Source organism: Mesoplodon mirus, assembly GCF_964341445.2.
Source record: "Mesoplodon mirus genome assembly, chromosome: 7".
Lineage (NCBI taxonomy): Eukaryota > Metazoa > Chordata > Mammalia > Artiodactyla > Ziphiidae > Mesoplodon > Mesoplodon mirus.
In genome coordinates, this window is record NC_138983.1 from 129,528,825 (window position 1) to 129,550,266 (window position 21,442).

Sequence of the window (21,442 nt, forward strand, 5' to 3'; positions counted from 1 at the left end):
TGCCACCTGTGTACAATACATCTGTCTGGGGCCCTCACAATTTGCATGGTAATTTTATTTTACATACATTATCTCCTCTGATTCTCTCAGCAGTTCCGTGTGATAGGCAGGAATTAAGATCCTTATTTTGCAGATGAGAAAACTGAAGCTCGGAGAGATTGTTTGGTTATGAGGCTCAGTCTCAGGGTTTGCTGATTATCCACCTTAGAACAGCTTGGAAGGTAGATAATGATTACAGAGGAGGGCTTTCAAGGAGTAAATTAACCATGTTTAAGCATTCTTGCCCGTTCTCCAGTATCCACGGTGCAAATCAAAATCAAAACCAGCAAGTAGCTGGTCCTGCCCTACAAATCCTTCCCCGCAAATGGCTGTCTGAACCTCAAGCCAGCAGTTTGTGTGGGAAAAGCAGCTCCCTATCTTCAAATCCACACTTAGGGGACACGTGTTTTCTGCTGGGACTCTGACAGTCGCTCTTGTAGAAAAGGTTCTCATTAAATATGTGTTGAAATAAACAATAATTGAACCATCTGCAGGGTGTTCTGACTCTAGCCATGTTCCCCTCATTTTCCCTTGGGGGTTAAATAGGGGTCCATGTGTCTTTGCTGCTGGTCTGGGGAGGCCACAGGGTGGTCCACACCTGGTAAGGTGATACTGACAAGGCAGTGCTGGTCCAGATGGGGAGTGGGAGCTGGCAGTGGCTCAGTGGCTTTCCCAGAGGATAAGTGATTTGCTTAGCGGGGAGAACTGGGTGGTTCTATGATTTTGGTGAGATGGACAGAAAAGCTGGGGGAGAAAAGCAGGGGTGCGAGGAGGTAGGGGACTGCAGAACGCAATGCCAGGTTCCCAGCAAGTCTGGCATGGTGTACGGGAGGGTGGCAGAAGGCTGGATTTAGGGAGGCAAGGAAAGGCTGTCTTTCCTTTGTCAGGTTGTCACCAGGGGTGGTGCTAGGTAGGGGAAGGGGGTGTGCTGAGCTAACTGGAGAGTCCTAGAGGGCAGGGGTAGGACGAGGAGCATTTTGGGGGCACTGAAATGACCGTCCCCTCCTCCCTGTAAACCAGGGGCTTGCATGCAACTCTAGAAGTAGTCTCTCCTTCAGCCCTGCTTCCTCTGTCTTATCAAAAACCAGGGTTTGAGTCCAGAGCACAGTGAAACATAAAATGAAACAGAGGACAGGCCTTGGCTGCTCCCACAAACCTGCAGAAAAATATTGACCTTAGGTTTGCCTCTGCAGTTCCAACAGCAGTTTTATCTCCTTGTGTTTCAAAGAAGGTCTGGATCTTCCAGCTGCATGGAGGGTTGATTTAAAGTGCGTCCTCCCCACTCTTTGGGTGTCTGCCCCCACTGCCCCCAGTGGCAAGCTTTACCCCCTTGGGAAGGGGACTTGCAGCAAGCAGGGTTGGCTGTGGGCTGAAGGGATTGGTGTGTGTGCCCGTTTTGGGGGTGAGGTAGGGTGGCTCAGTGCTCGTTCACCCAGGAGGGGGTCACAAGTAAGCCACTGTTCTGGGGCCATGCGTCCCGCGCGGGTATTCTGTGTGCAAGGAACCATTGTATAACTGTGTGATTGTTGAGGTGTGGCGAGCCCCTTGTCGGACGTGCCCTTGCTTTTACTGCCTCTGTGCCAGATGTATATTTACTGTGCTCCGGGCAGGGGCAGTTCAGCTCGATCAAGGGTAGTTTTGGTGCCCAGAGTTATTGAAACTGTGTGAGTTGCACCATGGGGGCGGGTTCATCTGGACTGTAACGTGCCCGCCGCGTTCTCGGAGCTAATTTTCTCTGGCTGTCCGCGCTCCCCCGGAGGTGGGGATGCGACAGGGGGCGGGCTAGGTGGTCGTGTGGCGGGACAGGGGGCTGTGCAGTCGGGAGAGGAGACCGGCCGCGGTTGAGGACGACCTCGACGCGACCCGGCAGAGGAGGCGAGAACTCCAGGGAGGACTGGCGAGCCCCACGCGACTCCCGGTTGCCGCAGGGCGCACGGGCGACGAGTAGCGCCTGCCAGGGGACCGGGCCGCGCGCCCGCTGCCTTGACTTCCCCATCCCCTCGCGGGGGAGGGGCCGCAGCGCAGAAAGTGCGCGAAGGGGCCGCGGCGGCGAGCCTCCCACGTGACGGGGCCGCGCCGAGCAGAGCGGGACCCGGCGGCGGCGGGCGCAGCAGGGCGGCCTGGAGCCCCGGGAGCGGCGCGCGCGGCCCCGGCCGGCCGGCGTCCCGGCCTCGCGCTGCACATTCTCTCCTGGCGGCGGCGCCACCTGCGGTCGCGTTCACCCGAACATGGCGACACGGAGCAGCAGGAGGGAGTCGCGACTCCCCTTCCTCTTCACCCTGATAGCGCTGCTGCCGCCCGGGGCTCTCGGCGAGGTCTGGCCGCAGACGCTGCCCGGCGGCCGCGCGCCCGGGCCCCAGGATCGGGGCTTCCTCGTGGTGCGGGGCGACCCGCTCGAGCTGCGGCGTGGGGCGCGCGGGGCGCCCCGGGGGGCGGACGAGAAGCCGCTCCGGAGGAGACGGAGCGCTGCCCTGCAGCCCGAGCCTATCCAGGTGTACGGACAGGTGAGCGGTCGGCCCCCTCCTTCCCCCGGCTCTCTCCTCTCCCTGCGCCGCCTCACCCTCGCATCCATCCTTGGCTGTCGCCTCCCAGGTGCAGGCACCGCTTAGGACTTCCCGGCTGGCGTTTGTTTTTTTCCCCTCCTCACATAGGAGTACAACCGTCAGCACTTGAATCGCCTTGATCTTTCCTTCTTCTTGTCGATTTTAGCAAACGGATTCCAGGGCACTCGCGGGGTGCATTGCCTGTTTCCCCAGGGTGTGTGCCCACCGGTGGAGTTTCCGGCAGGTATCAGAGGGGTGCAGCTTCATTTTACGTGTGGATAAAAAACGGGCTTTCTTTCGTGTATCATCAGTTAGCAGCCGAGGCGAGCACCCTGCAGATGCAGTACATTTACCCAGAACAGTCAGAGGAGGGGCTTTCCACACTTACCGTTTTTTAACCACAATTAAGGTGGGCAAACCTGAAAGCTTACTCTCTGGGTATAGTCCAAGCAAGAGGGGTGTGTGAGAGAGAGTGTGTGTGTGTGTGTGTGAGGGCTGAATTTTTTTTTATTTTGGACAGGAATATCCCTCATGACACTTGGGAATTTGAAAGACTGCAATAATTTGGTGGGCATTATTATTCAGTAAGTGATTTATTTCTATCTAGGCAATGGGTTTAATTAGATCATAAGGAACATGAATTTCACTTTTATGGCAGGACTTACTTCTGGCAATTACAAACCGAGTTTGTGGGTTAGTATCAGCGTTGGTAAAATTAGTTTGTCCGTGTTATTGCCTCATGAGACTCGCAGTCCTATGGTTGAGACTGACATCAGCAAAACTGGAAGGTCGGTGGGGGAGAAAAAGTGGGAACAGTGGAGGTGGTCAATTACATGATTTCTAGAGTCAAAATATTCCCTTCAAAGTAGAAATTAAAGGATTAGTCTGAATTCTGCATCTCTTCACTGATTTTCCTTTAGCCATTTCTTCAAGAAATACACAGAGTTAAATGTTCAGCCCTTGGAGCCAGGAAGAACGTTATAAACCATCTCCCCTATTGTGCCATTTTGTTGATGAAGCCACCAGAGCCGGGAAAGGTGAAGTGACTAGCCCAAGGTCACCTGGGGCAGGGTTGCCTGCCCTTTAGTTTTTGTCTGCATTGTCTCAGTGACCTTCGAGTGATCAAATAGTCGCCCTCTCTTTATACAGTGCTTCTTAAATAACTTTTTTCTAAAGTAAAATGTGCTGGTAAGAGAGGGGATAGGGATGGAGGTGAGAGGATGGGAGCATTTGCCTTCCATCCACCATCAGCTCCTGGGCAAGAGCGTGTGCCAGTGGGCATATAACTGCTGGTGGGCATGGGCTGCCGGAGCCTGCCTGTTTGGCTCCCTCGTGGGTCCAGATCCTTGTTCCCTTCCCCACCCCCATCTGAAACTTCTTTTTTGTATTGTTGAAAGAAGTCAGCAAGGTCCTTGCTCCCCACAGGGATGCCAGCATCCTGATGGAGGGTGGGGGAGGGAGAAAGAGAGGCTCCCTTGTTCCTTGAGTCTTCCCCATCAGCCCAGCTCTGCTGTGGGCTTGAGTCAGCTTTCTGGGGGCTGGGAGTGGAGAGCCGCGGGAGATGATCCCTTCCGGAGCTCAGGTCCCTAACATCTATAGTTTGGGCTGCGGGAAGAGCTTCCTGGTCACAAAAATATGCACACAGGTGCCATTTCTTCCTTGGGTTTGGTTTGTGAAAGCTCCTGGGGGTTTGGGGCCAGTTAAAGATGAACTGTGTTCTTCTTGGGAGTGACTAAGAAATGCTCGGCTTTTATATTTCTGAGCCAGATTGAGTTTGGTTCAGTGGAGGGTTGGAGAACTAGCCCTCGGACTCATACTGAGGAATTCCTACCAAGGGTGAGGACCCGGAGCCGTGGTTTTCCTTCTCCGAGGCCTCCCCCCTGTGCCATTGTTCTTGGTTGCCTTGAAGTTAATAAAACTGGGATTAACTTGAATCTGTAAGGATTTGAGTTAGATAGAAGGAAGGACTTCCCGGTCCTGGGCTTTCTGCTACAAACACTGTCTGGTGCAGACCCCTTTAGACTGCAAGCACAGGAATCAGTAACTGAAGGGGTTTGGTCTGTCCCTCTTGGAGCTCTGGAGGGCCGCCCAGCTATTTGGAACAATCTTTCTAGCAAAGATGCCCATTTGCCTCTGTTTTCCCTGGGACAGACCTGGTTTATACGTTATCCCTGATGGTTATGAAAAGTGCTGTGTTCACTCAAAAAAGTATCAGGATGCAGACTATAAATTAGATAGCCATTCTGCTTCTAACCCTAAGCCAATTCCCACGTTATACTCCCCCCAATCTCTGCCCTTTAACTTTGAAATGTAAGGAATTGCCATGTTTTTCCATAGTGTCACTTGAATTCTGTGTGATTCTATATAGGGATGGGGGTGCAGATAAGGGGGTGGGGAGAGTTTTCATCCCTGCTTTCAGAAAACTTAGAATTTAAGGAGGAGATAAAGCAGATGCAAATATACAGGCATGGAAATGTACCAGACAGGGGCAAGGAAACATGGACGTGATACACCAGCCACAACTCTCCAGTGAGGTGTGAGGGGGTTGTTTGATATGGGAGGGCATGGGAGATGGAGTGATAAAGGGTCAGTGGGCTCAGACAGTCTGCAGCTTCTCGCTCTCTGACCTTTGAGTGAGGCTAAGAGGATGCCTGGCAGCACAGATTAGGGCTGGAAGCAGAAGCTGCCTGACGGAAGAAGCCCCAGGGGTGATGTTCAGGCCACCAGCTCCAGGGAGGGGAGCAGGAGGGCTTTTGCATCTGAGGAAGAGCCCTGTGTTGCAGTCAGAGTCAGTTCTTTTTCTCTGGCTCTGCTAACCTATGGAGTAAACTAGGCTTAGTTGTGTCCCTTCTAAAACAGGCCAGATCCAGGAAGGGGAATTCCAGAATTCTTGTCACACTGGATTTCCTCCTGATTTTATGTCAGCTCCATGCCTCTGTGCCACCTGCTTTTCCCTCTGCCTCAGATGGTCTTTCCCTGTTTCTTTCTTTGCTTGCAAAACCCCTATTCCGTTTTTCAGCATCCAAGGAGCACCTCTTAGTATTCCCAGGCTCTGGTGGGAAGAGTTCTTTTGAGCTTGGTAACAGCACTGACTGCCTGGTGTTCTAATTGCTTGTTTAACTGTTTCATCTCCCTATTTGCTCCTTGAGGGCATGGATCAAGTCTCTTCTCTGTGTCCCTGGCACTTGGGAGGCCCTTAATGAATATTTGTGGACCAGCTGCCCACCTGGAAAGAGAAAGGCCTAGAGGGTAGGAAGCACATCCAAGTTACAGAAAAGGTATTTATAAGGAGGACTGTCATGAGCCCACAATGGAGAGTGGAAGTGAGTTGGCTCAGGATGTGGGTCCTGTGCTATTTTGGGGTTTATTTTGAATGAAGAGCTGGGATTCTATTGGACAGAATGCTCCCTTTTAGGGCTCTCATGGTATTGCTAATGGTATTGTTTTGGGGAAAAATCCTTTGGAATGAAGCGCAAAGCCTAACAGGATTTACAGGTTTATTTTCCTTCCAATGGGCTCTCTCTTCATAATTCCTGCTTTTTAGAGTCCAGGGAGTATTCAGTGTCCTGATTTGAGACTGAAAATAAAGTGTCTGTTACAGCACAAGGCCCTGAGACAAAGAGCCTCCTTTGGGGGTGGAAGACTGTGTAGCTTTAGATCTCTTTGGGGTAGATTCTTGTATGATACACTTGCTTGGGAAAGAATTGGCTGGTTGATTCTGAAGTTAGGATGTTTGACCTGTATGCTTCCAAAAGATGAGAAGGCAAAAGCATTTGCGGTTTCAGGTTGACTTCTTCTGCATAGGTGAAGGGTTCCTTGGCGTTTTGGGTTGGCTTGATCAGGGGTGTGACCTTGAAAAACTTCCCGGTCTCACTTGGCATCTCTTCTTGGGCACAGTTCTTGGCTCGGTCTCTGGCCACTGTTTAATAGCTTGCCTGTCTTGGGGCATAGCAGGCGGAGGCTTTGAGAGGTGGAAGGGATGGGAGGAAAAGGGACAGGGAACAGGAGTGAGGAGATGGAGAATGAAAGGGATGAAATGGAAAGCCATCCAGTCCCTTTATTTAGCCTTCAGTAGGTAATGCATGTTTGCAAAACAATATTTGAACAGAAGAGTATGTAGTGAGAAGTAAATTTCTCTCCCTTACGTGACCCCGTTCACCCAGTGTCCACGGTCATCAGTTTTTTGTATGTCCTTCCAAAAACATTCTACACATATGTAACATATATGGACATAAAATTTGAAACTTGAAATATCAGCAGCTTTCTATTATCCCCAGCCCCTGATATCATGAATAATGACATCAGCTCCAAAATATATTTATGGCATAATTACTGTCAGTAGGAAGGGAGCTACCTGAAGTGTCATAGTATAAAATAGATTGTTACTTTTCCTCCAGGCCAGGGTGGAAAATACCGGTCCACTTCAAGGATTCCGGCCAGCCAGGGCCAGGAGAGCAGCATTATGTAGCCCTCTTGTCACTTGGAAAGGTGCTGGAGGGCAGTTCCCTAGAGGTGTAGAGCCCAGGTTTGTGAGACCCTCAGAATACTGAGATCACGGATCTTGGCTTTAACTCACGTTCTTTTCGAAAATGTTTTGTTTAGATTCTGTAAAGTGGAGTCAATAGTATGCTTAATAAACTGCTTTGACACCTGGGATCCAGGAGGCAGATTCTTAACAGCAATGAACATCCCAAAGCAAACAGTGGCTGCCGTAGGAACATTTCATTGTCGTATTTTGGGCTGTTCCTCCTTAGAGATGATAGCCATCTTGGTAGTGTCATTGTTTAATCCGAGGGCCAAGGATGGATGGAGCCAAGCCTTGTACTGACCCCTGTAATGGACAGACACGGGAGCATGCAAATAATCTGGAGAGCAGGTAACCCCAAGAATAACCTATTTGCCTTTGCTGTGTATTTATTTAGTGTTGTTGTTTCTAAGGATCAGTTTACCTTCCTAATTAAATTTTGCTTAGGTTAATATTAAAATGAGTTTGCATTCTTTGAGCAGCTGATATGCAAAATGACCGGCATACATGTGTTAGGGAAAGCCAGTTTGGAGTTTAGCATTTTTGATAATAATTCAGATGTAGATAATTTGAGAGTTGACCACGTAGAAATATATTAAAACGAGGTATTATCGTAACCTTTCCTCCATTTTTTTTAGGTTCAGGTGTGATGGAACGTAAAGGAGAGCTCACTGCATTTTGGTTTGAATATTCATTAGTATTTCAGCAGAAGTGGTCTGGGCTGCAGGGCTGAGGCATCTTTGTCGAGCACAGAACCTTCCTGTGCATTCCCTAGGTATGCCAGAATCTGTTGGCACATGGCATATTCAGTCCAGCCATGTAAATGCAAAAATCAATTTCCCTCAGGTTAAAATGAGCTGCAGTTAATTTCGACCTAATTTACTGGTTTATCGACCTGTGAACCTTGGGTCTTCGAAGAAGTGGCACGGGCAGCCTTCTAGCATCCAAGTGGCTGATGATGCTGTAAATCAGAGAAGGTGGGTGGACTGCTGATTAAGATCAAGATTTGGGTTTCCTCCCGTATTATTGTGAGACCCTCAGCTTTTTATTGTAACATGAGGAATTCTTTGAGCGTTTTGGGCTGGGTTCCATAAATATAAGACTTCATAAGTTACATGACTTTTGTAGTCATGACCACAACAGGGAGTTAAAAATAATTACAAAATTCTGTGATCCACTGCGTAATTGTTAATAATCATGGTAACATCCATGGTCATGTCACTGCTTCTGGCCAGGAGCTGGAAGGGTTTATCTTCCTGACCTCGTGTCAGGGCTTCTCTTCAACGGATCTTTCCGCCATGACGGAAATATTCTGGATCTGTGCAGGCCAGGGTGTCCGCTAGCCATCTGTGGCAGTTGAGGCTTGAAATGTGGCTGGTATGACCGAAGAATTGAATTTATTTTCCTTTCATTGAATTTTCATCGAGTTAAATTTAAGTTTATTTATTTATTTATTTATTTATTTATTTTATTTATTATTTTTTTTGTGGTATGCGGGCCTCTCACTGTTGTGGCCTCTCCCGTTGCGGAGCACAGGCTCCGGACGCGCAGGCTCAGCAGCCATGGCTCACGGGCCCAGCCGCTCCGCGGCATATGGGATCCTCCCAGACCGGGGCACGAACCCGCATCCCCTGCATCGGCAGGCGGACTCTCAACCACTGCGCCACCAGGGAGGCCCTAAATTTAAGTTTAAATGGCCCCACGTGGCCCTTGGACAGCATAGCTTTAACCGGTTGTGTGAAGTTCCCTTTCCCAGTGGTGGCAACTGGTGCTTCACCCAGGGGAGAAGCTTGTAGCCACAGCAAGGCCTGTCTCTGTTTCCACCACAAACAGGGGAGGGAAAGCGAGAGTTGAGGGCTGCTGTCTGAACCTGAGGTTTTGGTGGCTGCTGGCTGCCAGGTTGAGTGTGGGGAGACCCTGGCCTTTCTTTCCCGGGTAGGGCTGCATCAGGGGGTGTGGTGGAGGGTGCCATGGGTGCCCTGTTCATCTGCACAGCTGTCTCCTCCCATCAGGGACCTGGGCACTGAAGGTTGACCTGTGTGCCTTCACTTTTGATGTGGCTTTGCCCAGACAGCCCACGTGGCCCAGGTGGTGTGCAGACCCTGCGCATCTGTTTAGCCAAGAAAGCTGTACCTGGTGCCTTAACGTGGGGGCCACCTCCCCACTCCTGCCCTACGCTTCCTGGGCTCACCTTATCTTCCATCAATGCAGCCAGGTCTGTCTTCCGTCCCTGCAGCTCTGCAGGCTGGCATGAAGACAAACAGTGTGGGCGTGGGCGTGGGCGTGTGGTCTTCATCACCGCCTGGGACCCCCGCCTCCCGCCAGCCCTCTAACCCTGCCCGCTGCTGCAGCTGCAGGCGCTCAGCTCGGCAAATTGGGACCCTTCACCATGATTTATCTCCAGTCCCCTGAATTAGATTAAAAACACCACTACAAATTCTCAGAAAGGCAGGCTGATGTGATTACGTCCCAAATTGAAGTGGCAGACAAGGGCAATAAAAAGATGTACTTGTTATCTTATATTCGTGTTTTGTGCCGTGTAGGGACCAACGTGTGGTTTATTATCTCCCTCCCCCTTCCTTTGTTTTTGTTTTTTAAATGAGGAAGGTAACCAGTATTGCATCTTTTATTTAGAAAAGAGACTAGCCTGTTGAATAGAAACCCTCTGCCCCCAAATAACTGGATTGAAGCGGGGAAGATGGCTGGGTTGATTCTTACATAAATAAATGAGGGTTTGAGCCAATGGGTGGGTCCTGAATGGAGATTTTAATGTGTTAGTTGGGACTGAGGTGAGATCCAGTCTACTTTGATGGTCTGGGGAGCTGAATAGTGTCAGGGTGAAATTATTCCCTCTTAGGAAACCTCTGCATCCAGAAGAAATTGGGAGAAACTGGGATAATCTGATGGAGCTTGGAGGGCCGGGGTTAAAAATAACCCTGGGAGTAAAAGGCAGTTTAGGGACTGTCTCTGGGGAGCCTGGTGTGGTTGCATCTGAGAAGAGCCATGTATGGGGGAGGGGCCCAGATAGTAAAGGACTCTATTTCTCTGTTAGCCCAGAGGATACAGACAAGACGTTTCCATGTGGGTCTATGCCAGGGGCCTGGGGAGAAGGCCTGCCCCAGGGTCCCAGCAGAGGAAGCTGCCCATGGCAGGGAGTGGGGACAGGACAGAGGTGGGTGGGTGGGGCCTGTGAGGCTGGGGGAGGGTTTGGAAGAGACTTGAAATGTTTTAAAGCTGTGCTCCATTAATTGGGTAACATGAGACTGTGTACCTATAACTTACCTCATCTGTATATATTTAGTTCCCTGAAGTTCTCTGACTAGTTCTTTAAAAAAAATCCTGGAGTTAACTGTGCACATGGTTTGCTGGATTGGGCGAGGTGTGCTGCTGTAGAGGTGATGCAGGGGTTCCTGCAGAAACAAGCCTCGGACCTGGAGAGGGGAAGAATTCAGGAGTGGATGTGGAGAGCTGGATGGAGGAGAAAGGCTGTCATCACAGGGTTGGGGAGCTAAGCTGTGGGGGGGCGGGCCCGAGGGGCTTCTCCTGCCCTCCTGGTAGCAGAGGCATCTCACAGGACTGAAAGGTTGACCTTGCTGTTGGGTTTAAACCACTGGTAAGGTGAGGTCTTGAGGCATTTGGTTCTGGGATGTCATGTAAATATTTTCCCCTTGGGGCAAGGGAAATGCTAGAAATCAGTGCCACCTCTGCATTGGTTGGTTCGTTGGAGCCTTGGGAACCAGAGCTTGGGTTTCCCCAGGTTTCGAATCTTGGTTGTGGAGTGAGGGGAAGGCTGCCTGAGCGCAGGGCTTGGCCACAACTGGCTTCTTTTTTAAAAATAAATTTATTTATTTATTAATTTATTAATTTATTTATTTTTGGCTGCCTTGGGTCTTCGTTGCTGCGCGCGGGCTTTCTCTAGTTGCAGCGAGCGGGGACTACTCTTCGTTGCAGTGTGTGGGCTTCTCATTGCGGTGGCTTCTCTTGTTGCGGAGCATGGGCTCTAAGTGCAGGCTTAGTAGTTGTGGCACACAGCCTCAGTAGTTGTGGCTCGCGGGCTCTAGAGCGCAGGCTCAGTAGTTGTGGCACACGGGCTCCATAGTTGTGGCACACAGCCTCAGTAGTTGTGGCTCGTGGGCTCTAGAGCACAGGCTCAGTAGCTGTGGCGCACAGGCTTACTTGCTCCACGGCATGGGGGATCTTCCTGGACCAGGGCTCGGACCCATGTCCCCTGCATTGGCAGTCAGATTCTTAACCACTGCGCCACTAGGGAAGTCTCCATGACTGGCTTCTGAGCTTGACCCGGACGTGCAATGTTTCACCAGTTTATGTATGTTGTTACTTCCTGCTCTTAGGCCTCAGTGTTCCAATCCTGATGATGCTCACGGTAGTTTTTTATGTGCTGCCATTTTGTGAAGAATGGCTTATTTTGGTATAAAGACCATACCAGTAACAAGAGGAAATAACGTTTTAGCATTTTGAAGTTTATGAAATATGTTCATGGATAAGATCTCATTTGATTTGAAGGTAAGCCTTATTTATTTACTTAAAAATTTTTTTTTAGCAATATGAAAGGAAGTCTTTGTTTTCTAGGGAGGACTAGTAGCCAGGATCACTATTAAAGACTAAATCTTAATAAGAGGCATCCATACATTAAAAAAATCCCAGCACATATTTTTATTCTGTAATAATTTTGTCTCTTTCCCCTTTTGACATCCCTAGGAAATCCACTTTGCCAAAGAATAACTTTCCCCCTGCAGAGCTTTTCCAGTACATGTCAGCACAGTGAATTTTCCCTCCTTTGTTAATAAAGCAGAAGTATCCAGGTCACCTTCTGTGGCCAGGCTGGTGGGCAGCTGGGTTGTTGCTGCCATTCTGGTTGGCAAGACCCTGAATTGTGTGGATGTTGCTCATAGGGTGGTGATGGTTCGAGCAGAACTTTCCACTGGCTCTGTGGTGTCACACATCTTCGGATAAGCCTTATTATTATTCTCTGTTCACAGATGAGTATCTTGAGGCTCCAAAAGGCAAAGGGACATCCCCCAAGTTGTGCAGCCTATCAATCGTCGAGACCAGGACTCAAACCCAAGCCTCTGACTTGTCTCAGATTTACGGTGGCACCTTTCCTTCTTGTAAATTTTCCAGTAAAAGCCTTGCTTTCAGCCAGGGGTCCGGTGGCTGTGATTTCTTTTGTTCCCCCTTCAAAACCTAGAGATCTCATACAATGCCACCCTTTCCTTGGCTCTCCTGGCTACACCAGTTTACTTTTAACTTTTCAAATTTGTCAAGTTCCAGGTCCCTCCCCGTTCCTGGATTTCGCTCTTTTCTTCCTCTGAATCTGTCTTTTCTGTTCTCCATCCCTTTTGCCCTAGACTCCTCCCTCTTCATCCTTGTGGTACCCACTGGGGGTCTTGTCTTCAGTGCAGCCCTGCACTTGGTTATGCCCCCCCGGCTCCCACATTTAACATCCCTAAGTATTATTCATGAAATTAATTGTTTAACGTTTGTTTCCCCGACTGATTTAAGAGTCATGAGGCAGGGCCTAGAAGTCTGCTGTTTTTTTAACACCTAGTAGAGCATCTGGTATGTAGTAAGTGCTCAGTAAATCTCTACTGAATGAATGAGGTGGGGGGCTATTTATGGTGCAGCTGCAGAACCAAAGTGGAGGGTCAGGGAAAGTGGATGTTCTGGAACCATCCTACACAGGTGAATCCTGATTTAAGGCTAGTCCTGGTTCAGTGTGTCCAGCAGCCAGTAAACACTGGTGAGGGGCTTGCTGGGCACTCAGCGCTGTGTCCCCCACTCTGCGGTCCTGGGTTTTAAGGCAGATGGAAACCCCACCTCTAGATCTTTCTTTGGGTTTAACCCCATCTGCAAGGTGTGGAAGGTGGTTTAGATGTTCCCTGAGGTTCCTTCTGGCCCGGATAGTTTCTTCTTTGTCTTACTTGCCAACTGGTGAATTAAGGGGTGATTATTTTCATGACAAAGAGATTTTTCACAGTTGTTTTTTTTTTATAGGGAGCCCTCCCAGAACAGCAGAGCAGGCTATTTGCTAAATGACAGAGTGGGCTTCACCAGGAGGGAGTGGCAGATAGAGGTCAACGGCGGGTGGATTCTACTTGTCGAAGATTAATCAGAACTAAAGTCTCTCTGAGCTGATATTGTAAGTCAGGAAGAGGCATATAAATAAATCTAAAGAGAGCTCATTACTCTAGTTAAGGAGATTCTAGTGAAATGCTAAGTTTTTTAGTCCGGGGTCTTTCTCCCTTTGTTTCCTTGTCTGTGAAATGGGCAGCCTGCATTGATCAGAGAAGTAGTTAACGAGTTCTCTGGGTGAAGCATCAGTGAGAAAAGTCAAAGGAGTGAGTGGAGAGGCCAGGACAGGGCATCTCTGCAGGGAGCTCTTAAACTAGATTTCAGCTCTCCTTGGGAGGGGGAGAGTCCAGGGAGGGAAATGAGCTTACTAAATATAGTGGGAACACAGTCTCAAAAGGGGACATGGAGGGGCGATTTGCATAACCAGCATTTAGGTCGTGCAAACAGATGGTCTGAGAAACCTTGTTATGCTTGGACCTTGGGTATCTGTCTTTGGTTTCCTCAGATCCATCCTGCAGTTGCGAGGATTTAGCAGCTACCTCTGTCCTTGCAGCTGAAGGACAGGATATTTGCTTTATACTTCACTGTAGAATTTTAAAAATGCTTCTTTGTATTTCATTGCTAGCGAGGCAGAGAGGAATGAACCAAGCTGCCTTATTTGTCCTTCTCATCCTGTGTTCTGGAAGGAAGGAGTGGTGAGCACTACAGGCTGTGGGTGTCTAGGACATCCTGATCTTCGCGTTTGACCAATTTGAGAGATGTAATGGCAGAAGAAATGAATGGAGATGGCATGAGACCCGTTCCATCAAGGGCCCCCATCCTTCTGAATAAGACTCAATGACTATACAGATTTTGGTGGGTTTTATTGTACATTTCTTATTACTTGTCAGACTTGTCGCGCTGATTTCCCCCAGAAGTGCTCAGTGTACTCTTCTTTTTTTTTTTTTTTGTGGTACGTGGGCTTCTCACTGCTGTGGCCTCTCCCGTTGCGGAGCACAGACTCTGGACGCGCAGGCTCAGTGGCCATGGCTCACGGGCCCAGCCGCTCCGCAGCACGGGGGATCCTCCCGGACCGGGGCACGAACCCACGCCCCCTGCGTCGGCAGGTGGACTCTCAACCACTGTGCCACCAGGGAAGCCCCTGCTCTGTGTACTCTTGACAGGTGAGAAGTGAGTAAAGAGCCCCAAAGGGTACCTAGCCCTTAGTGGGCCTCAGTGTATAAGCAATCACCATCTTCCCACAGCAAGCAGTTTCTTTGTCCTTCTATTTCTAACGACCCAGAGCTTAGAGCTTGGGTAGCAGCAGCTTCTTGCCCCTCTCTGAAGAGTGAAGCAAAACACTTAACCTCTTTGGAACGCCGGGGCCTGCCAGGAGACTGAGACAACGTGTGGGTTGACGGGGACCCAGGTGATGACTGTTGTGAACTGCGAAGTGGATGCTAGCCCTGAGCCTATGGCCATTGCTCCAGCCAGGGACCAGGGACCAGGCCCGCAGGGATGCTGTGGCTTTGCAGATGCCGCTGACAGCATTTTGAAGGATTGCTTTGAGTAGAGACCCACTCCTCAGCCTGCCTTCTCCATGACTCACCCGAGCTGCATATTTTGCTAGCATGAAGGACCGAGGTGGGGGAAAGAAGCATTTCTTACGAGTGGGAGCTCCTAGCTATTGCATCAGCAATTGAGAAGTGTAATGTTCTTTGCAGGTCATAGAGGCTTTTAAAAAAATTGAGATGAAATTCACATAACATGAAAGTAGCCATCTTAAAGGGAACAAGTCAATCCGGTGGCGTTTAGGACATTCACCACCTCTCTCCCGTTCCAAACCATTTTCATCACTCCAGAATAACACCTCTTACCCTTTAAACAGTTACTCCCTATTCCCCCCTCCCCCCAGCCCCTGGCAACCAGCAGTCTGCTTTCTGTCTCTATGGATTTACCTGTTCTGGATATTTCATATAAGTGGGATCATGTAACATGTGACTTTTGTGTCTGGCTTCCTTCCCTTAACGTAGTGTTTTTGAGGCTCATCCGTGTTGTGGCATACATCAGTAGATCATAGGGTTTTAACAACTACCCAGGACACCCAAAGACAAACCCTCACAGAAAGAGTGAGTCTTCCAGCCACGGTCATTCAAGCCCCAGGTTCTGCCAGGAGGAAGGGAGTGAACTAGATTCATCGTTCCCTAAATAAGCTACATTAGAGACACCAGGGGCATGTCCTTTAAAAATACCGATTCCTGGGCTCCAGTCAGAGGGTTCTGAATCAGTAGGACTGGGGTGGGGCCTCTCTGGGGACTCTGGTTGTTAGCTGGGTTTGGGACCCCTGAACTGGGTGACTTCTGGGGGGCTACCTTGACTCTTAACGATCTGCCTGTGATCTTAGCAGAGGCCTGAACCTCCGACCCCGATGCTGTTTGTTGTTTATGAGGCAGTTTCTCTGTGCAGAGACTTCTGTGGCACGTGATTTTCCCGTTTGCCTTCTGAGAGGGAGGCATTGGGCCCCCTCCCTGCTGCTTTTTTACAGCTCCAATTAATTGTGGCTCATTTATCAAGCTCCAGCTACGCCCTGTGAGCTGGAGATCGGAGAGGGAAGGTTGTTCACGCCCCCGGGGTTGTAGTTACAACTGACTGCACATCAAGGTTAGTTCTGGAAAAGCCACCCTCCCATCCGCTCTCACTCCCTCCCAGACTGGTGTCTTCTGGGTCCATATGTGCCCACTCCTCTCCATGCGGCCTTTGGGACCCCAGTGAGCAAGGCTGATAGGAGTGATCTGGAAATCGGGAAGCCTGCAGCTGCACCAAGAGGGCTGGTGATGGGGAAGGCTAGGAGCTGAAACCAGGAGGAAATCCCTGGGGATGGAAGAGGACCCAAACGAACCGGAAACCACCCACAAAGTGCAGGGACCCAGCACTGGCACCTGCAGGTGTTGTGATCGCTGGGGGCTACTCTTGCACCTCTGGTTGCCTGGTCCCTGTCCGTGGAGGGGCTGCTTTGACTTCTTCCCTTTCTCCTGGGGTGGGGACGAGGGGATGGAGACCAAGGGGAGATGGAGAGGCGGAAAGTGAGGCCAGAGAGCACGATGATGTCTTTGCCTTAGTAAACCGGACAGCTTGCCAGCCTGCCTGGTGCGTGGTGGATTCCCACAGCGGACTCTGCACTGTGCTGTGGGGGGAAGGGCACCTGGGCTTTAGTGGGCATCAGCCTCAGCCAGGCAGGCAGCTCCCCAGGGAGCTACTCCCTGACCAGGAGGTGCGAGCGCTGACATCCCGCCAAGGGAAGGAGCTGAGCTATTGTGTGAGTTGCCTGGTGGCCCTTGGACAAGCCGTTCCTTGCCTGAGATTTTTTTTTTCTCCCCACTGGGCTACCCTTTTAGGAGTGAAAGGGACATCTAATAAAATCTTTTTTTTTTTTTTTTTTTTTTTTTAAGGTGTTTCACCAAGCTAGCCTTCTGGGCTTCCTTTGTAAAAAAAAAAAAGCCCTTGGATGTTCAGATGCCTCCTTTGTGCTGCTCTCACCCCTTAACCTCTCCTAGGATTGGTTGAGGGGGCCCCATAAATCTCATGTCCTCTGAATAGAAAGACTTTAGCAAGTTGTGTTCAGTCCTTGTTCCCGCTCTGATCACTGTAGGCTTTGTAACCTGCTCCGAGCGTTACTTGATTGTGAACCTGCCCGTGGGGCTGTTTTGAGGTTGCCTGAGTGCAACATTGCTGGGCTTTAAATCTCAGACCCTGGATGAACTTAGTGATTCTTCCAGGTTCCAAATCCTTTATCGATTGACATTTGCATAAATCCTCAATCTGTTACCCTCTGGTTCTAAGGGTGAGGATGTTTTGGAGGGAGAGGGCTGTTAGCCTGAATTCCCAGGGCACCTTTGCCTGGTGGGCTTCTGATCCATAGATGCTTCCAGATTCTTCCCAGAGGCGAGGGCTGGCAGGAGAGGGGGAGAGGGAGGGCTGGAGGAAGGCTCCGCAGCTGGTGGCGATTCCCTTAGCTGCTTTCCCCCTGAGCATCTGGGCTCAATAATTTACTTATTTCTATTTTTTTATTTGCACGTCTCTGTCGATGCTTGCCTGGACTTACCTCTCTGGGAGTGAGAAGGAATGTTTTGGAATGACATATTATCCTAAAAAAAAAAATCCAGGGGCTTTTTCTTTAAAGAGGCCTCATTTCACCTGTTTCCCCAAAGAGCTTGGGTCCTGGATCAAATTAGGTGCAGGTGCTTAAGACCCAAAGCATTGTAGTTAAGGATTAGCTCTTTTGTTATTCTGTCAGCCGAGTTGGTGGTACAGGTGTTTCCCTTCTCCCTTCAGACGTCTGAGAGCACTATAAGGAGTGGGCAAGATGAGGAGGGGAAAGGAGAAAGCAGCTGTGGGGGGGAGGGGGGGAGGGAGGGGTGGGGAGGGGAGGGGAGGGGAGGGTTTTCTGCTCTGAGGGCCCATCAGCTCAGGTGTGTACTTTGCATCAGTCCGGGAGGTGGGGTGGGCGGGGTAGGGTGAGGGTGGGGAAGCGTGCAGGTGGACTGTGCAGAGGCTCCTGGGGTCCAGAAGCTCGATTTCCTTCTCCTGTGCCCAAGACAAGCCGAGGTTGAAGGGGCCGGTGGAATAGGCTTCTCCCAGGCATTGCTTGTGCTCCGGATTTTGTGTGTGTGTGGGGTTTGTTCTGAACGTTCACAGCAGCTCTCAGAATTTTTGTGTGTGGTCATCAGTTGCCTCTTCCCACACGGAGGGCGTGAAACGGTTGCCTCAGGTGTGCCAAGATGCCAGCCCTTGAACTATCCATCAGTGACAGGTGAAAGGAAAACTAAGAGGAATGGAGTTAGCTTTCCATAAAGCAGAACCTATCAGAAAGAACTGTTCTTGATTCTGAGAGTCTATCCTTCCTTTTCCTCAGTTTTCTGTGTTAAAATGTCCTTTCTTTGAAACATGACGGTGATTCTAGATGGTGGTTGTATTGCTTTGGAGGGGGCGGCTACGTAACAGGTGAATCCCAGGAGCTCAGTGGTGTGAGTGCATCTCCCAATTATGAGAAGTTCAAAACAAGTGGAGGGCCTTCTCCTTGGGGACTCGGGCTCCTTCTGTCCTGTGGCCCCATTCTCCTCTGGGACTCTGGGGTCCTGAATGCAGCCTGTGGGTAGGGAAAGAAAACAGGGCCATGTAGGGCCACACCCCATCGTAAGGCCTGGGCCAACAGTCTGCTGTGTCCTAGCAGGCCGGGGACAGAGATCCAGAGAACAGCCAGCCACGCTCTGACATGGTGGCTGTTTTCATTAATGTTCTTACCTGGCAAAATAGAGGTGGCCGACCAGTCTTCTGTCGGCCTGCCTAATTCATCTCCATTTTAGTGGTTTACCAAACCCAGAAGCCTGGGAACTACTGTTCGCAATAAACCAAAGGTCATTTCTGTGGAGTCCTGGAAAATATTTCCTTAATTGGAATACTTCAAAACGAACTAAATAATGCTGATGTTTTCCTTTTGTTCCTCCTTGTTATGAGCTAAGGGTAAGCAACGTCACCTGGAGGCCAGAGAGAACCAGTCTGAACAGAAGTTTGAAAGCAATGTGGTCTTTCTGGCTTGTGTCCCTTTTTTAAATGAGGAAGATGCTTCAGTGTTTTGGTTTCGTATCTGAAGAGTGCATGTCCCACGTATGGAGGAAGGATGAGAATAACCAGAGGTTGATTTCACAAAGGACAAAAATAAGCCACGTTATTGGTTAAGCCAATGAGAGCCTGAGAAGAAGATTTTTTGCAATCCAGTTAACGCCAAACAGCAGAGGGCTAGTGTTTCTTCTTGGGGAAGTTGAGTCTGGTGGAATCTGCAGAGAGGGAAAAACAGGCCACGCTGGCCCGGTGCTCCAAGTGTAAGCACTTAGTCATGACAGAGGGAGAGAGAGTCTCGCTTTAGAAAGTTGGTGGCTGTCACTCATCACGGGTCGTAATTTCTGTGTTGGTTTGATCTCTTTCAGGTTAGTCTGAATGATTCCCACAATCAGATGGTGGTGCACTGGGCCGGAGAGAAAAGCAACGTCATCGTGGCCTTGGCCCGGGACAGCCTGGCGTTGGCGAGGCCCAAGAGCAGCGATGTAAGTACTGGTGTCACTCTGGGCGTTTCTCTGTGCAGCCAGGATGCCCTTTTCTCCCCCATCGGGGTTATCATGCCCGACAAAATATTGGGTAATTGGGAGAATCTGGAAAGTAACATATATCCCTTATTTGCTGAATGCAGGGTGGTGCAGTCAGTGTTGCGAAGAGACCCATGTGATGTGTGGTGACTTGTGCAGTGGTAGGGTGTGATCTAGATTGTTGCATCTGCTCAGCAGAATGCCGGAAGTGCGTTCCTGGGCAGAGCTGTCCGTCGGCAGTGGAGCCCGATGGAACCGAACGGGTCTTTCCCGTGTGCTGATTTCTCCTAACCCGTTACAGTTGGGTGAGTCCTTGAATCTGAATCGCTCAGACTCTTAATTTCCACAGTTGGCACCTTATAATGTTTAATAGCCTAGGTGCTTTGAAGACATTAGACCAAGGGTCACACACTCAAAGACCTGTGATAGAGGCCAGGTGGGTAACGGGCAGGGGCGAAGCTGCCTCCACGTTTATAACACTCTTCACCTCCACAAGGAGGAAGGGTCTCCCATTTTTCTTGAAGTATGTGGCCCTCTGAGACTTCTTCCCACTTTTGATAGAGATGCAGGTTCAAGAAACATTCACCAGTATCTTTTTTTTTTTTTTTTTTTTTTTTTTTGCGCTACGCAGGCCTCTCACTGTTGTGGCCTCTCCCGTTGCGGAGCACAGGCTCTGGATGCACAGGCTCAGCGGCCATGGCTCACGGGCCCAGCTGCTGCACGGCATGTGGGATCTTCCCGGACTGGGGCACGAACCCGTGTCCCCTGCATCGGCAGGCGGACTCTCAACCACTGCGCCACCAGGGAAGCCCCCACCAGTATCTTGATTTGAACATGGTGGTGGATGCTACTTGGTCTCAGGGTATAAGACACTGGGAAGTGGAGGGACTTTGAGCTTCTGGGCTGTTACTGGCTCTCAGCTCTGGTTGCCCTGCAGGGCCCAGTGCTGCTGGATCTGATTTTTTGAGAGAAGCTCAGAGGTGGGGATTTTTACATGAAAACTGCTGAGTCTTACAAGTTGGCAGCTGACGTATAGCTTTTACAAACCCTGTGTGGGCCAAGTAAAACATACATGAGGGCCAGAGTGAGCCCTTGGGTCTAAAGTCTGTGGCCCCTTCTCTGGACCTCCCCTTGTGGGGAAGAGGAATAGCCCCTGCCTCGGGTCAGGGTGAGGCTGTGGACAGAAAACTATGTTGTGAGCTTCGGTCAGTGTGCACTCTGGCCAGAGGAAAGCCCCTGATGACTTTGCTAGCACTGTCCCATCGGCCTAGAGGACACACTTGGAATTCTTGAGCCTGGATTTGGTCTCCATGAGGCCCCTCACTCTGTATCCACCATCTGGTTTGGATGTGCTCCAAGGTAGGGGACCAGAGGGCACCCCAGGGGCTGTTTTCTAGTGGGCTGAATGGGGGCAGTTGGGGAGGGCAGACGGAGGGCTGGCCATCATGATGTGTAACTTGGCCCAGGGTGGGTGCTGAGCAGTGGTGGTGGGAAACCACTGCAGCTGACAGCCAGTCTGGGTGCAGTGACCTGGTGCAGGGCTAGGCTTGTTTGGGGCCATGACTTTGGCCCAGTTATAAATGCGATCAGGGTTGGCAAGCACAGGTGGCAGAGTATCGATGACTGTTGGCCTGTGAGAGTCTGTAGGCCCCTGTATTCAGAGGCATCTCTTTTGAGCACAGGAGATAGCTCTCTGCCCTACTGTATTAAGAAATCCTCCTTAGGGTTTTTATGTATTTTAAAAATTCTTTGTGCAGATAGCATTTTTGGCGAAGACCTATCTCTTTACTGTTTTGTGGTACAAACAGGAGCCCAGAGGCATTCAGTGATCTGTGTGGGGTCACTCAGCATGTCTGGGGCAAGGTTGGGGCTAAAACCCCATCATGTACTCAGTGCGTGAGGGTATAGTGTTGCCATGGTGACCAACATTAGTTTTAGCACTGAAAGTCCTATATGCTGGGACCCTCCTCAGTCTTGGATGAACCAGGAAGGTTGGTCACCCTACAGATATTGCCAGTCTATCCAAACCCAATTCTCACTCTGCCTAAATATTTGGGTGATTGAACGTTTGAAACGATAAACTATTCTGGAATGAAGTATATGCTAAGATTAAGTGGAAAGGA

General features: G+C 50.1%; 1 protein-coding gene across 2 annotated transcripts in view; it reads left to right on the plus strand.

The window, feature by feature from the left end:
* Window positions 1-2,227: 2,227 nt before the first annotated feature.
* Window positions 2,228-21,442, plus strand: part of SORL1 (sortilin related receptor 1) — a gene marked incomplete at its 3' end in the record, with an annotated part of 162,909 nt that continues 143,694 nt past the window's right edge. The window contains exons 1-2 of one of the 2 annotated variants that reach the window (XM_082626509.1): window positions 2,228-2,543; window positions 19,164-19,280. In XM_082626509.1, the coding sequence (XP_082482635.1) occupies window positions 2,268-2,543; window positions 19,164-19,280 (393 nt within the window). In that variant the 5' untranslated portion in view covers window positions 2,228-2,267. The remainder of the gene's footprint in view (window positions 2,544-19,163; window positions 19,281-21,442) is intronic. The other variant, XM_082626508.1, reaches the window with a different exon arrangement.